General features: G+C 36.2%; 2 protein-coding genes across 5 annotated transcripts in view; one reads left to right on the forward strand and one right to left on the reverse strand.

The window, feature by feature from the left end:
* Positions 1–17,787, forward strand: part of LOC134825004 (carnitine O-palmitoyltransferase 2, mitochondrial-like) — a 98,075-nt gene that overhangs the window by 12,582 nt on the left and 67,706 nt on the right. The window lies entirely within an intron of this gene.
* LOC134825002 (uncharacterized) overlaps positions 1–17,787 on the reverse strand; it is a 105,508-nt gene that overhangs the window by 5,259 nt on the left and 82,462 nt on the right. For 3 of the 4 annotated variants that reach the window (XM_063837046.1, XM_063837047.1, XM_063837045.1), the window contains 5 exons: positions 16,608–16,764; positions 16,299–16,391; positions 9,782–9,889; positions 4,456–4,587; positions 3,077–3,166 (listed from right to left, as the gene is read on the reverse strand). In XM_063837046.1, coding sequence (XP_063693116.1) covers positions 3,077–3,166; positions 4,456–4,587; positions 9,782–9,889; positions 16,299–16,391; positions 16,608–16,764 — 580 coding nt within the window. The remainder of the gene's footprint in view (positions 1–3,076; positions 3,167–4,455; positions 4,588–9,781; positions 9,890–16,298; positions 16,392–16,607; positions 16,765–17,787) is intronic. The other variant, XM_063837048.1, reaches the window with a different exon arrangement.

Consider the following 17,787-nt stretch of genomic DNA (forward strand, 5'->3'; position numbering starts at 1 on the left):
CAGTTCAGACATTATGGACAAATATTAGAAATATTATCAAAAGCTAGTTGGAAATAAAACGTCTTTAGGGCATTTTTAAAACATTCTACAGATGATAATGATCTCACTGAGTAGGGTAGTTCATTCCAAATTTTTGGTCCACAAAACATAAATGCAGCATCTGTTCGTCTGAAATGAGGAGCAGGAGGAACTTTCAACAAATAAAAGTCATCATCTAGTCTGGAACTTCGTCTTCGTACTTCCCTTAGATTGACGTGTCCTTGTAAGTACTGAGGGGCTATGTTATTAAGACACTTGAAGACCAGAAGTGATATTTTGAACTTAATTCTGAACCGAACAGGCAGAAAGTGGAGCTTTTTGAGGTAAGGCATGATAGGTTCACGTATCTTTTTTCCGTAAAGACCAAAGATAAATCTAGCAGCATTGTTCTGTATCTTTTGTAGCTTATGGAGATTCTTTTCTGTTATACCATAATAGACTGAGTTGCAGTAGTCTATGAAACAGAGGATATTGGAGTGAACTAACTGAACTTTTAGGTCATGGGAAAGCTTCGAACCGATTCTTGCTAAGTCCCTTTGATTCAAATAACATACTTTGGAGACAGCATTTATTTGAGAGTCCAGATTCATTTGGTGATCGAAAAGGAATCCCAGGTTCTTGGCCTTGCTAACAGGGCAGATTGAGAGGTCTCCTAAATCCATTGTCTGGATTGGGCTGACATATGGACCTATATCAATGAACTCTGTTTTTTCATCATTCAGTTTTAGGAAGTTAACTGTCATCCATTGCTTTATCTCCAGAAAGCAATTTTTCACAGCTGTTAAATCAGGATTAGAACTGTGAACATCAAAAGTAAAGTACACCTGTGTGTCATCTGCATACAAATGTATCGAGAAACCATATTTTGTGACAATTTCTTCAAGATCTCTGGTATACAATATGAACAGTAGTGGTCCTAAAATGGATCCTTGAGGTACACCAATATCCAGATAGCCTTCAGAAGATGTGGCTTTTTTTACTTTAACCTTGAATGTGCGATTATTAAGGTAACATTGTAACCAGCTGAGTGCTAGTTCTGTAATACCATACGCATTCTTGAGTTTCGTAAGAAGGAGGTTATGGTTTATGGTGTCGAAAGCAGCTGATAGATCTAAGAGTAGAAGCACAACATTCGATTTGCTGTCAATCATCATTAGAATATCATTATGTATTTTGGTAACCGCAGTTTCACAACTATGGAATTTTCTATAGCCTGATTGATATGGGGAAAACAGGTTGTTGACATCAGCATATTCATTTAATTGGCAATGAACTACTTTTTCTAGTATTTTGGACAGATAAGTTAGATTGCTAATCGGTCGATAGTTTTTCAGCTCATCAACATCTAAGGTAGGTTTCTTGAGTCCAGGCCTAATAGATGCTTCTTTTAGGGCAGATGGAAACTTTCCGACTCTTAGTGATTCATTCACGATGTAATGGATGATTGGGAGAAGCTCGGGTAAGCAGTTCTTATTTAAATTAGCAGAACTTGTATACTGGCGTTTTAACATATAATTAAGATAAATAAACTAGTAATAAGTTTTGTGGTTTATCCACTGGGCTTAAAGTTTGTGTTTAAGCTACCAAATTTTATTATTATTATTATCTAGAATTCATCATTTATTAACCATTTGCATTAATAATAATATTAATTATTCATCAGTCAAAAAAGTTTAAGTTATATATCTTTTACGGGTTTTGCGGAAAGTCGTGTTAAAGTTGATGCCGTGGTGTCAGTAAAATGGTGCGAATATATAAACATACATATATCGTCTCGCTTTATATATAGTAAGATTTGCATTAATATTAATTATTCATCTACCATTTAATGTCAAGAAATGAAGGGTCGGGTATCCAACTGACAATATTACATTGGCAACCTACCAGATATAATATATTTACATTATTTACAGGGGAACAAAACCCTTTCATCCTCGTGGATTTTCTTGAAATTCAACGAAATCTCCATGAAATTTTGTATCGATCTTTAAGAACTGTAATTAAATGCAATTTGATAAGCATATAATGACCACAGAATGTTGTTTTGATAATCAGTATTATTATATAGTATTGTTACAGTATTATTAAAGGGTCAGTGGACTGAGATTTGTGAAGTTCAAGTTCCTGCACGCCAGGATTGATCAAGGTTGTGTTAGTGAGTCTGGGGGGGGGGGGGGGGGGGGGGGGGGGGGCTATTAACTGTAATGAGTATATCTTCAGAACTTGTACCACTTAATCATTTGCTATTAACACAATATTGTATTTTAAATAATGCTATCAGCTACGTAATGCTTCATGATGTCGTGTCTTTCTTTTATATTATTGCTACTTTTTTATTCTTGCACACACAATATAAATTATATTGCGCAAAGTTTATGCAGCTGCGAATTTTGTGTATGATTTAGAAATAGTTATATTCTGCACTTTTATATTATGCAGTTTAAATAAAATAGTGATGTAATATGGCGGCTATTTTTAGAAACACTTTTGTTAAGATGTGGTGGAAAGTCTTTAGTCCCAGTTTCTGCAGACTAATATATAGAAATAATATCTAATAAAATGTATCGGAAATATTGATTATTCCACAGAATGAGATATCGCTCTCATATAACAAAGGGCTGGAATTTCAGTGGCTAAAGAGCAAAAGTATCCTCTAGTAGCCGATGTTTCAAAGTTCAAGGAAATATGGGAACTCGATTCAGGTTGAAACAGATTAATAATCGTAAGATTAAAATGTAAGTAAAGGTTGGTGTAAGTGTAATTCAAGTAATGATTTAATAAGTTTAACTTAATTATACAAAGTAAGATTAAATTATTAGTACACAGTGCGGTTAAGTTAATATTACAGATTAAAGATTGGTTTAAAGGTTTAAGTGCAAATCTAGTGATGATTTAATAAGTTAAAATTAATTATAGTACACACTACACAGTAATATTAAATTAACAATATTAACGAATAAGTTAAAATTAATTATATTATTAATAGTACACATTTAAGGTTGATTTAATTAACGTAATAATTCTAGTTATGATTTACCTGTTAACGTAGAAGATGAAACCAGCAGCGAGGATTGCAAAGAATGCAGCTATGCTGCAGCCTATTACTATCTGCTTGTAGTTGATATACCTGTAGTTAATTACTATAGTTAATTAATTAATTAGCATCGTTAATTAGCATATATCAGAGGTGTCCTTAGTCAATTATCAAAAATATAAAAAATAATATATTATCATGAGGAAAATCTCAATTGTCTGAAATTTAAACATGCTGAAGAGTGAAGAGTCTTTCCTTTTTCGACAACGTAAAATCTGATATTTAATAAGTGTCCTAAAGAACTGTTCACATAACGTCATTTTCTGGCCCGACCGGTATAATGTCCATTGCATTTCCAACAGACATTTTTACGCGTAATTAAATTTTCAGTCTATAGTTTAATTCAGAAAATCTTATAAGCTTCCGGCCTGTTCGTGATTTTATTTTCTACACAGCCAGACTCTGGCTGTGTCAGAGGGAATCCCAGCCAGGGATATTTAGGATAATCGGGGTATATCAGCTTCTTGCAGAGCTCTACAATCTTTAATTAGCCGGAATACGGCGGGGAGGGGATACATAAATTATTACATGATCCTATTTATAGGTCTTAATATTACAAACTCTAACTTTATGATTGATTTATTAATCAAATATGCAGTATACATCATAGTCTGTCTGTAGTTAATGCCGGATATATTAAGTGAGGATGTTGCAATTGTACTCATGACCAAGTACTTATTAAACCCACATTAAATTAAGTTATAATACAACTGAACTCCTTCTACCGAAATGAGCTTTTGTTCTTCAAGAAATTACAAAAGCGGCGGCTTTCCTTTTAAAGGAATTTCTAAAATAGCAGCAACAAGCTGGTCATCAAGGCCACATGTGACTTTAAATGTAATCTAAACCACTATTCTCACAACTACATCTCCTTTTTCCATTCCATCAAACGGTCCATCCAAGTTGAGACACGGTTTTAAAGCTTCGGAGGTAAAATACAACATGCTTCTGATCAGCATCAAAACACACCCTCGCACAACACCAGAGATCGACCGTGATCCCGTGAAAAATTTCTAGAGCTCTTCTCAAAAGTAATTATAGCACATTTACTTTTTCGACTAAGCTTCAAAATTCTTATCCCGATCGTTTGCTGCAGTCTGCACCGTAATTTTAGGAATTAGAGAATAGAATTGTATTTATTAGATTACTAATCATATCTTTACTAGGTACTGATGATGAAAGAAAATATCATTAATGTTTTATTTAAGTTTTTATTGGAAGTTACTCATTCGTTGTCTGATTGCAGGAAATATTGAAAAACATCATCCTCACTCACCCCCTATGTATTCATAATTGGTCGTCTTGATAAAATTAAAACTCACCTTCCTATACGAATCTTCATGTAAGGGGTAAAAGGGCCGGGCCCAGCTCCAGTTTTCCATCTAAACTTCATCCAATAAGTGGTTGAGGGGTCTAGTCCCACTATTTCAAATTCCTCGTCATCAAACAGATGTCTGGGTGGGATGGTATGTTAGTTGGGGGCTTTTAGTTAAGGGGGTTTTTAGTTAAGGGGTTTTGTGAGTTTGTGTATTGGAGGCAGTTAGGGGGCGTACAAGTTTGGTTTAGTTTGCGTCTAGTTTGAGATGAAGATGGGGTGTGAATCAGTGATTGAAAGGCTTCCGTGCTTAAAAAATATCTAGAAGGGGTGTAAGCCTTTTGATTAAAACGATATTCGGAATTGAAGATATATCAAAATTAGCCATGGTCTGATGTTCGCCGTTCCGTTTTACGTGGCATTTCCGCGGAAATGTCAGATCTTGTTGTATGTGATCGTTTTAATCGTCTGTGCAGCTAAGGCCTCGGATTTAGAATTAGTAACACGAATCTAATCAGTGAATTTGCCGTGAAACGTCAAGCTCACTAGAATTTGCGTTCCAGTATACTGAAAAGGAACGTTGGTATGTTGAATTTTAAGCAATGTACGGGTTTTCTCGATGTTTTATGAGTAAGGTGAGATAAGAAAAGTGTGATAGTTGGCATGGATACAGTAGAGTGATTAGTATAAATGTGTGAAAATGTGACTGAAGATAAATAAACAAGATAAATGCAGCTCAGCTTTGTTAGTACAGCGTGATATGACTAATTTCAAACAACTTTAGAAATAATCGCGTAGTAAGGAGTTTAGTGTTAAATAAACAAAACAGCCATTCAGTGCAAGATACGAGTCATTCCAAGTGATATCAGTTTATGTAACTGAATAAGTAAATAAGTTAATAACAAGTTAACAGCCATACATCATACAATATTTCTAAAAGCGATTCATTCCACGTTTGGGATGCAATACAAGTAAAATAGCTGGAGCGTTCCACAGCAATAGCAGAAGAGGGATCTAGTCTTACCTGGAGACTTTGGATAAGACTAGATAAGACTAGATAAGACTAGGTAAGACTATATTATAACGTAATACAGTAATTAAGTCATACTCTCCAACTAAAGTCTTACCTTAAGTATAATATATCTATTCACCCAGCTACATTTCTGCTATAAATGATGCCGATAGAAAAGTGTTTTCCCCCACGAACACACTTATTATCTACCGTGCCATCAGTTTTAGCACTTAGCAGGGACCTAAATGTAAATAACAGAAAAATGTTTCAAACTATAAGAAGGCAGTATCCATTCCTCCTAACCCTCATAAAAGTACATAAATAAAAACTGTAATATTATAGAGTTATAGTTAAATAAATAAAACAGCTGCATGCAAAGTAGATTAAAACCATTTGCCCTCAAATGTCAAGGCTCTGACTTCTGAGTCAACCTCTCCCTTTAAGTTGCAGTAACCCAAGTAAGTTACTCTTACACTGACGAGCCTGGCCGCAATAACTCAGTTCTATCCTGATACTGAAGAACTTTAACAGCTCAGTTACCACTCAGTTTCTACTCAGTTGCTACCCATTTTACAATAATGTCCTCTATCATTGTCATCTGGACACACGACTAATTGATATTATTCAAGTTGTCACTCAGAATTGCCAGCTATTGCAATTATCATATAACAACTGTACTTGTACCATGTACTTATGACGAATCCACTAAAACAGTCTCAGAAGTGTCCCTCAAGCCTCAACATACCGATAAATGCTCGACTAACTTTCTATTAACGGATTTAAACTAATTCCCCCTCCTTAATCAGGGCAACTTAATGGCAACTTTAATTCCATGAATATTTTCGTAACATGTCAGGTGGTATGGGGTCGTTCACATATTACTGAGTGGAATCTAAAGGAACCTAACGTGTAAGGTGGTATTCGGCAAGTGATGCAGGGTCTACATACCACAAAGGCAAGGGACGGTATCACGGGGTCCCTGGACCGATTATTGAGGAGACCCGGTGGATCTTGGTTGAAGGTACCCTGAGGAGCTGAGGTAACCTTTACATTAATCTTTAAGAGACATTACTTCGTGATGTCGGTCTGTTAATTGGTCGTTTATTAATCTAGTCCAACCGTTTATTAATCAACTCCAGCGAGAACAATGAAACCCGGGTATAGTTATGTTAATCCCTCTCAATGCTCACAAGTTTTACTTGGGCGCGACAAGAATATTCGCATTTATTCTGGACCACCACTGTTTATTCAATATTTCGTAATAAATAAAATTACAACAAAACAAATGTTACACTCTACAGGGGCATGCTGCACGATAAATTTAACTAGATTTAAGAACTTACTTACAACAAATACCCACCTGTTAAGATAAGTATCCATGTCAGGTAGACCATGCTGCAAAAATTCAACAGGTAAAAGAGTTAACTCGGTAGATAGATTTGTACACGTGGCAATGTGTGTACTGCGGACACATATCTTTTCACAATCCGAACTATTTTCATGATATAATAAATAATATTATAATATTATGACAACTTTAACATTGACATTCAACGTTACAAACTAACCGATTACAGTGCGGGGTGCAGATGTTTAGTTTTAGTATTATAAAATAGTTATTATAGTACAGTATTGATACCATTGAATTAAATGGTTTGTTGGTGAAACCCGACACAGCAGCGCAGAATTCCAATGAAACTTGTAAGAACAGCAGGACCATGGCATTCCAGTTTCCACAGAGCTGTATCGGGCTTGGATTGTGCCCAAGGACGAAAGTCCACCCAAGCAGTATCACAACTTAGAGGTGTGCGAGAGAAACTGTTCGGTTCTGATTCTTAAGGGTCGATGGCCCGTTAGGGAAGGAGAAATGTTGGGTAAGGCTAAAATAAAAGTGAGTTCTTAGGATATGGTTACTAGTTAGGGATTTGGTATGGGTGAGGTCGGATTACTGGGGTTATTGATTAGGGTTTTAAAGGCCTCAAAGTTCTGGGTGGGCTTTTGTTCCGTCATTAATGTAATTGGTAATACTGTAGTATATTAACTATTCAGCAGGTTCAGTCATTAGTTAAAGTGTTTAGTTAGTTAGTTTTAAATTATTTATGGGTTTATTAACGCAAATAAGTTAGTTTCAGTTACACGTGCACATATTCGGCATGTTCAACATAATTTAAACAGCTTTTTAAAATTGTATAATTTATAATACATGACGTATATTAATATACAATCATTGCCTGTAATACTTTTTTTTTCAGATTGTCAAATGCATCATCATAATTCAGAAAGTTACGAATCCACGTTACTGGCAAACGTTTATGGACACGTTCATTTGAGTTTGAGGATATTGGTAAACAAAAATGATAGCGTTTTCAACGATAGTGGCTTAATTTTGACATCTATTAACTTAGCACGTTCAGAAGTTCTGAACATTAGCCACGTAACCCATACTCCCATATGCACTGCTCAGAAAGAAAATCTATTGTTGTTAGGCACTATAATGGTTCAAATGTCACATTTTGTGTGACTTAGTTAACTGCAGTTGTCTAATTATAATTACTTGGCCTAAAATATAGTAGATTAGGTCAATCTAACAATTATGATACAACATTGGTTAAAGGGCACGGATCAAACGGTTACAAGGCAATATTTGGGTAACTTTGTCACACTCAGAATACCAAACCTCTATTCTACTGTGAGGTGTCCTCAAAAACCTTTTAACTCATTATTTGATGGTTGATCTACCAATCATAGCCCTAACATATGTTGTTTCGAATAGTTAGCTAATACAGGCACTTGGTTATTGGGAAATGAGGTTAATTCTGTCACAATATATGGAATTTTAAATTTTGGGCGAATTATTTATATCCGATTTTGGTTTGAAAGGCGGGAAAACTTTACATGATGACAATGTAGTTGATGCAAGTTAAGATCAGTTGATGTTTACATTGTCACAAAAAATGATACGAAATCGTAAATAGGTTAAAAACAATGATTATAGAATGAAATAGTCTCTTATAATAACTCTTATAATAACTGATGTGACAAAGTAAACATGTCTTGCCTCTATTTTGAAGATCTATAACTCTATAAGAATTCAGCATTCTTTCAGAAACGATTGGTCGAATATTGTCCAGAACATCAGAGCTCAAGTTTAACAATTTTAGATTAATTTGTCAAAAACGCTGAAAATGTGACAAAATTAACTTTCCCTGCCCCAACAATATCAAGATAGTGTGTTAAAATTGGCATATGATGCTTTATTGCCTATATTAATCGATCCAAACTACGAAAAAGATCTGTTAATCTGATGACGATTACCTAACTCGTATAATAACTGATGTGACAAAGTAAACATGTCTTGCCCCTATTTTGAAGAGCTATACCTCTATTAGAATACTATGTAACTTTATCATCAATGAACTAGTTATTTTGCCAGCAAGGAGCTAACAGAGTTATAATAATTTTTTGTGACGAAATTACCCTATTTTTGACCATGTTGCGGTAGTTTAATTGTGACACTATTAACATATTACCACCCGATAATGATTTATGTGACTGGTGCGTGGTACTAGCAGTGTTGTTTGATCCATAGTACGTAATATAAGGGGTTTAAGCTGGTATATCATTATTTGTTCAATTTCACACATGTTCAGATATCATCAAGATTATGTGACAAAGTAAACTTGTTTGTGCCTTCTGTGTTTTAATTCCTTACGACTATATGATATAATAACAATTCCTAGCACTTCCAGGCCATCAAATAAACCTACACTACTCAGCATTGCTTATCAGGGTGCCCTAAACATTCTTCACATGTTTTCTTAAATGTGTGACAGAGTAAACCTGAGTGCACCATCTAACGAAAAAACTCGTCAAATATGTAGGTAATGGTCATATGTACCCATCCAATCAACTGGACACTCAAAAATTTGGTCAAAAACGGCAGTAAGGGGTCCATATTTACTCCGTCACATGTTTATAGTGTGACAATGTAACCATTTCCGTGCCGGCCGTATTTAAGCGATATCTTATCAGCTGATTAAGATATCGTTAAGTGACAAAGTTAGCCTAGAGGATGAGACGATTATCCTAACCATCAAGGGTTTGTGTAATTTCATAGTGTGACAAAGTCAACTACACTGTGCCTTTTAATAGGGTCACTTATATTTACCAAAATCCTCAAACTCAAATGAACGTGTCCTTATACATTTTCAGTAACACGAATGTGCAACATATGCAATTTATTTTATTTACTTATATGAATAAATATTAATGTTACACATGCTGTGCCCCACTGCCCCATGCTTTGTTTTTAATTAATTACCCCGACCAAAGCCGGTTCTCGTTCGACATTTCGGTAGAAGATATGTAGTACCCAGGTGCCTCGGTCGACAAATAACTTTCATTTTCAATTTCTATATTATTGTAGTACCTAGAGAGGTTGTTATTAAGTAAATTGTTAAATTAATAGGTTGTTAAGTTAATTATTAAATTATCACATCAATTAATTAATTGATTTAAACAGATAAGCATCAAGCTACTATACGAGTTAGTAACAATATCAGGAAAATCATAGAACAACAGGGAGATCGGCTATACATCAGTTCGTTTAGTTGCAAAGTTTATGATCAATTTCATGTAAAACGATGCAACAACTGCCAAGGTTTTGGACACTACAGGTCGGAGTGTGAATCAGAAAAAGCTATTTGTGGTTATTGTTCCAAGAATCATACGTCAGAAGATTGTCCAGAAAAGAAAACTAATAGTCATATTTCATGCTGCATTAACTGCTCTAAGGGCAAGTATCGGGATGAAAGAAACACACACACGGCATTTGATAGGACATGTCCAGCTTATGTTGCTGAACAGCAGCATCTCCGCAAAACTATCAATTACTACAGTTCAAAAAACTTGTAAGCAGTGGTCTGAAATCCTCTCCGGCGGAGATTCTTGGCTGTTGCTGGAATGTGAGATCTCTCAATAATAAGATTCAACCAATCATGGAATCTATAATCGACCAAGGAATCTCTGTCCTTTTTGTCACTGAGACTTGGCTCACCAGCATGAAGAATGATGTTACTGCTACCATCAAGTCTTACGGCTATAACTTGATTCACTACATCAGGAAAGACTCCGCTAAATGCAGAGGCGGAGGAGTTGGAATTATTTACAATTCAAGTGATTTGAACCTTACTCCTGTGTTTGATAAGTGTGGAGATACGTTTGAAGCAGTTTTAGGCAAATTTCGAGACTCATCGGGTGATACTGTCCTCTGTGCTTGTATTTACCGACCAGGGTCATTGACTGATGTATTTTTTGAAGATTTGGATGAGTTTATTGGGAACATATTCATGAAATACAAGAAGTTTTTAATCTGTGGTGATCTTAATATTCATTTGGATGATCATAAATCAAGAAACACGGCCAAACTGACTGAAGTATTGGCCAGCTATGGACTGCATCAATACGTGAGAGATCCAACTCACAACAAAGGACATATTCTGGATGTTGTAATCTCCTCCCATCAGATAGTCAATCCAAAGAGTGTCACAGTAGACTCGCACACCTCGGAAATGTTCCCAAACTGTGACCATTTCCCGGTTACTTTTAGCCTCACAAAAACAGTTGCAAGCAATCTCAACAAGAAAAAAGTTATCACATTCAGAAATGTCAAAGAAATTGACAAAAATTGTTTTGCGGATAATCTTGCTGAGGAATTGGTTACTGTAATGGATCCTGAGGGTCTATCACAAGCTGAAATGCCGTCATTTGAAAGCCGCATCAGCCTATACAACTCTAAGTGCCTAACTGTGCTGAATAACCATGCTCCTCTCCTCACAAAAGAAATCAAAGAACGTAAGTCTGCCCCTTGGTTCGATGGTGAATATAAAGCACTTAGAAGCCAAAGAAGAAAAGCTGAGACAAAGTGGAAAATCTCCGGATCTTTAACTGACAAGAAACACTATGAATCAATCAGAGAGCAGTGCACAGAACTCTCAGACAGGAAGAAACATGAGTTTTTCAAAGTCGAATTCATAAAGCATTCCTATTCTTCTAAGAGTCTTTTTAGATTTGTGGACACCTTTCTTGATCGGGATAAAAGCATTGTATTGCCTTCGTCGGAGTCTCTCAAGGACACAGTCGAAAACTTTAACGTATATTTTCAGGAGAAAATAAAGGCAATACGAAATAACTTTGATCATGTGGAGTCTGACGATCAAACGCCCTCTTACTGCGGAGAAAAACTAGCTGAGTTCTCTCCAACTACTCTAGAAGAACTAGAGGAGATAATCAAGGCATCTGAGATCAAGTCTTCTTCAATTGACCCTCTACCTGCAAACATCTTTAAAGAAAACCTTGAGGTTCTACTACCCGTCTTAGTTGACATAGTAAATGCTTCATTATCTTCTGGCAGTATTGATGGCGCTAAACTAGCTCATATCACACCCCTGATCAAGGGCCAGGGATTAGATAGTGATAATCTCAAGAATTACAGACCAATATCTAACCTTAGTTTTGTGGGCAAGCTGATAGAAAGAGTAGTGCTCAGGCGTCTAAATGAACATCTAGAAAACAACAACCTGAACATCCCACAGCAGTCTGGATACAAATCAAAACACAGCACCGAGACTCTGCTTGTGAGAGTTGTTAACGATCTACTCATTGCATCTACAGAAAGCAAGGCAACTGTTGTTCTTCTCCTAGATCTCAGCGCAGCTTTTGATACAGTTGACCACTGCAAACTACTGAACATCCTCAGAAATGAGTTGGGAATAACAGGGACAGCTTGGAAATGGTTCAGCAGCTTCCTCACAGGTAGATGTCAAACGATTAAAGTTGGAAATGAGGAATCTTATGAGATAGTGATTAAGTTTGGAGTCCCACAGGGCTCTGTGCTGGGTCCGGTCCTGTTCAACATCTACATTCGCTCTTTGTACTCAGCAGCACATGATTTGAACTTCTCCATCCAGGGTTACGCCGACGATCATCAGCTGTATAAAAGTTTCAAGCCAAACGAGGAGCCCACCGTCCTTATCAACGATGTTCCCAAATGTTTCCAAGAAATTAATGACTGGATGAAAAAACATTATCTACAGCTCAATGCAGGAAAAACCGAGATTCTTGTCTTTGGGACACCGCTTGTTCTCCAGCAGCTGTCCATAGGGGGCGTGTTTGTTAACTCTGAGACGTGTGTCAGGCTGTCACCTGTTGCAAAGAACCTCGGATTTCGTCTCGACTCTCAACTAAACTTTGGTGAGCAAATCAAGCAACTTAAAACATCGTGTTTTCTGAAACTAAGAGACCTTGCTAAGATGAAAACATTCCTCACAACCAAACAGATGGGAACACTGACTCAAGCAATTGTAATCGCATCGCTTGACTACTGCAATGCACTTTACTATGGTTGTAGTCAAGCCTCAATTACGCAGCTGCAGAACATTCAGAACCGAGCATGCCGTCTGGTTTTTGGATTAAAGAAGAGAGACTCAGTCGAGGAGAAGCTCAAATCCCTTCATTGGCTCAAGGTGAAGGAGAGGATTGAGTTTAAGTTATGCTTACTGATTTTCAAAGCAGTCAATGGTGTTGCTCCTGCATATCTGTGTGATCTAGTAACATTTGTTAGTTCAAGTAGCAGAAGAACTTCCTCCTTACACCTACCCGTCGGATCTACAAGATCACACCCAAGAGCGTTTCAGACTGTTGCTCCGAAAATCTGGAACCAACTACCAATTGAAATTAAGACTTGTTCCAATGTTGATCTGTTCAAAACATTATTAAAAACTCACCTGTTTAAGAAAAGTTATGGCATCAGCGATTAATTGACAATATAATAACTTTATGTTATTTGCTTAAACTGTTTAGGATGCAACCTAATGTCATGATCTTTTTGAACTTATTAGCAATTAGACTGTTAGCTCGCTTCACAAGCATGTCATCTTCGTTCCAAAACTTTTTATGTCCTATGCATACACTCCTTGATAGTTATCTTGATCTAGTATCTTTGTTTCACACAATAGAGCATAAGTTTTGTGGTTTATCCACTGGGCTTAGAGTTTGTGTTTAAGCTACCAAATTTTATTATTATTATTATTATAAGTAAATATTCTTTTCGCGATTTAACGAATAATCAATGATATGTTTAAACTCTCAAATAACTAGTAATAGTATAGTCTGAGCAAATTGGAAATTGTATTGCCAAGAGTATAAGTACTATATAATAACGTTGAATAGTTGAGTAGTTGTTGCTTAAAATCCTAAGGATCGATCTTACATGTACATTATTCTATGATAAGCTTGATAAATAATGAATATTTACAAACGATTTTACATTTAACGCTAATATAACATTACGTAATAACATAATATAATAACTATCATAATATCATTAAATAGTCATTGGCCACGCTTGAATGGCTTAAACATATCCATTATATTTCTCGGGCACGCCTTTAACGTCGAAGCGTGTTATTTATTTTCTATATAATTATATTATATATAATTCATTACACATCATATTTATAACATAATATTTAACATAATTTCTATGGCTCGATCCTGGCTGTACGTGTACGAATAATAATTACCTTACGAGACATATTTATGTTCGACATAATTCCGGTGACCTAAATGATTTGGGAGCGAAAATATGGGAATTTTTTCCGAAAACCGCCACATTTCGTACCCCAAATTAAATCATGGTACTCTGGGATTTTTTCATCTCCTTATTTTACAAAATTAAACCTAATATTTGAGAAAATTAGATACAAAGATCTTCTCTGATCAGCTGTTTCATCTTGTAAACCAATGCTGTGAAATTCTCACAAAAGGTACTATTCGAATTAAATTCGCATAAAATAGTAAATACGGGAACAGGAAATCACAGAAACAGGACAACACGTGGCAGGGAAATTATGAAATTACTGCGAAGTTGCGGCTTGAGAGATAGATATGAGACTTGATAATGCTGAACGTTCTCACAGCCGCATTTTTACCGAATTTTCCGTGCATTTCGTGGCGAATTTAACAGCCCTAAAAATTAAAATTTGAAGTAGCATTTTTTGAGAGCTCTAAATATGCGCCGTATGTTTTGACGAAAATTTGGCGGATTTAACAGCCTTGTTGTTAACAATTTCTCCGGAGCCTTTGAAAGTTAGCCTCAACTTAAATTATAATCCTCCAGAGGGTATAGGAGAGCGACAGTGTTTGTTATCTTTCACTACTCCCGAAATTTCACCGCCGTGGCCAATATAGTAGTGACAGAGCTTGCTTATTTTTAATGGAACGTGTCCAAAATCATTTTAAAAAGCAATTTATGATCGAATACTAGTGTTCATTAATTGTTTGATGAACCATATTCATAACTTACTATATTAATAAGTTGAGAGTAAATCGATAAAGTCATAATTAAGGAAAATACGTAAAAAATAATTTGGGGAAAATAATGATGGTGACCTAAATTTTGGTAACTTGTAAGGTATTTATTAATTCTGCAGCTAGTTACACCTACTCAGGCAAAAGTTTACCACATGGCTAATAAGTAGCTGACCTCAACACACTGATCTTATTAGTATAATATATTATAATATAATATATTATATAATAATATATTATAATATAATATATTATAATATAATGATGATGAAGAGGCGTGGTAACACTTCGACACCAAAGCTTAGTAAATACAGCCCGTTTTATGTAAACATGTGTTTACTAATCGACGTAAGTAAACATGATGTGAATGCACGGAATGTTGGTACATATTTCTAACATAACGAAGATACTCAAGATATTTCAGAGAAACATGAAAAAGTACCCACTCGCACTCGAAAACAATACTTTAAGCATCTCGAGCTAGCAAAGTTGCTAGTTAATGTGTACTCATGATGCTGGCCTGTGATAATAAGTACCTGGCTACAGTCGCCTTTACTCCTGACTGTTGTTGCCCACTCTATATCAAAATATTAGATCCTAAGATAGAGTGAGCCGACAACACCTTAACTTTTAACCAGAAGAAGTCACAATAAACTTTGAAATCTCCCAAAGTATTTGGTTAAGCACCAAAACAGTAACAGCTGCAGACTCTAAAGAAAAAAAATACAGCCTCCAAAGACCAGCGTTTAGCACAAAGAGATAGAACAAGTAGAGATTGTTTTGAATAATTCCTTTGAGAAACCGCAAATCAAATGTAAGGCTTGAACATGTTTTGGGATTTGAGATTTTAATTTCAGAAACCAAAACAGCTTCCTTATTTCAATTATGTCATTGTGTTTAGTACCAGGGATGCGTAGTGTTTTTCTTTGGAAAATACAGGATATTTTAAATAATAGTGTTGAAAAGTTACTGAAATGCTAAATAAGTATGGAGCCCCGTTACACTATATTATATGAAATACGGTAAGAACTGATTGCATCCTGGATTTTAATTGAAAACAATGTGTTGAAAAGCGACGGAAATATAAGAATTAAGCAGGAAGGACTGGACTTCAAGGCTGGTCGTCAAAGGCCATTTTACTTTTAAGTCCTGATACAAAATGTGAGCATGAAAATAATATAATAAATTTCAGTTTCTAAAGAATATGGAGCTGCTAAGATGAAAACAGAAAGCGAAGATGTAAAGCAGAGAGAAGTAGAAAAGCGCAAATACAAGTGTTAAGAAAGTGTGAAGCACATCTTGATCCCATTTCATTAAAAAACAAAACGCTGAACGCAAAACTGCGTCCAAACTAGGGAGTCAATAAGCAGAAGCACCATAAAGATGCGGTAAATTTCCGCAAACTATGCGACACCGCACACACCGCACCCAAATGACACCTCCACCGGGAAGCTAACAAGGATACAAACCTCAGCGGGACCGTGGAGTCATTACTTGACGCAGTCTCGTTACCAACTAACAGAATGTTCTGCACTATGATATCGTTCTTACCCCGCTTATTCCTAGTTGTTAGGGGATTTAAGTGATTATTAATTATCATAGTAATTATATTAGCAACAAGAGAAACGCCATTGTTGGACGTGAGGAAAGTGAGGACAGTTGGTGATCACATAATTGACTTGTTCAGTGACTCTCGATTCTCGGAGAATATGACCAGCAAACTGGGACCAACAGCAAAAGTTACTAAAAGTAACTTAAACTAACTAAAAGTAACTCACTCTTTAGCTTTGAGTTCATCCCGTATCTTCTTGTAGTGTTCCTCCTCATACCTCACCACCTCTGTCTCCAGGACCCCGGGGAGGATGCTGGGGTACTTCATCACCACGAACACGGAGAATGGCTTGGGTCGGGGCTCCTTCGCAAACACTACTCTTCCTGGGGTAGTGAGCTTGGTAATGGTAGGTCAATCAGATGTTGGTGTTACTTGCTGTTACTTGCTGTTAACCCGCAATTCAAGCCAGTCAATGCTGTGGAGATATTTAAAATAATCCTTAAACAATAAACAAATCCTATTTCTGAATTCTGATTTCCTTGTTCACGACCAAATCTTGACCTTAAACGGACCAGCGTTACCCCAAATCTAGAAAAACGGAAGATAATCTGCGAAGACAATTTTGAAGACAATTTAATGCCAAAAAGGAAATGTTCAGAAGACCCAGTCGACCTTTTTCCTTTTTTTAGGGCATTAGAAAATTAGAAAAATTTTAGGGGAAACATTGAACTGCGAGGAAATTTTTTGTATGTGGGATGTTCGGGGGTGGGGGGGGGGGGGGGGGGCAATAATACCCATTATTTAGTAGGGGTTTTGTTTTCAATGTAGTCGAATTAGACAAAAAGTTACAAAGAAGGGAAAAAAATTTAAAAAACCCAAAAAAAACCCCAAAACCCATTCCCAAAACTGAAATTAGAGGTAAAATGGTTTTTTTTTGGTTTGGACACCCCCCTGGCCCTTAGTACCATACATACTAACTGTTTTTCTGGGAAATGAGCAGCAGACCCACCACTTAGTACAAAAGTACTAACTGTGTTTTGGAAGAAAATATGACCCAGCCCCCCACCGTCACGTACGATTCTGTCCTTATGATCCCCCGGGGGCCGGGATGTTTACGCATCGAAGATCAGGGAATTCGGGGAAATCAGCGCTTAATTTTCCACGGATCACGATAAGACGGCAATTCGCCGAAAAACGGATTAAAAAATGCCATAATATTACAGTCCTTGCAGTCAGTTAGTACCAAAAATAGGTCGAGGTGAACTTTCCTTGAATTTTTGTCTGTTTACTGGGAATTTAGTCGCAACTCGCAATGAATGATTGGGCATCTGCAAACTTGATGATCTGCTGGAGGAAGCAAAAATCCGCAGACAATGAAAATTTTATTAATATAGAATTTCAGGCAT

The sequence above is a fragment of the Bolinopsis microptera genome, chromosome 13, assembly GCF_026151205.1.
Source record: "Bolinopsis microptera isolate Bmic1 chromosome 13, MBARI_Bmic_1.0, whole genome shotgun sequence".
NCBI classification, from domain to species: Eukaryota; Metazoa; Ctenophora; class Tentaculata; order Lobata; family Bolinopsidae; genus Bolinopsis; species Bolinopsis microptera.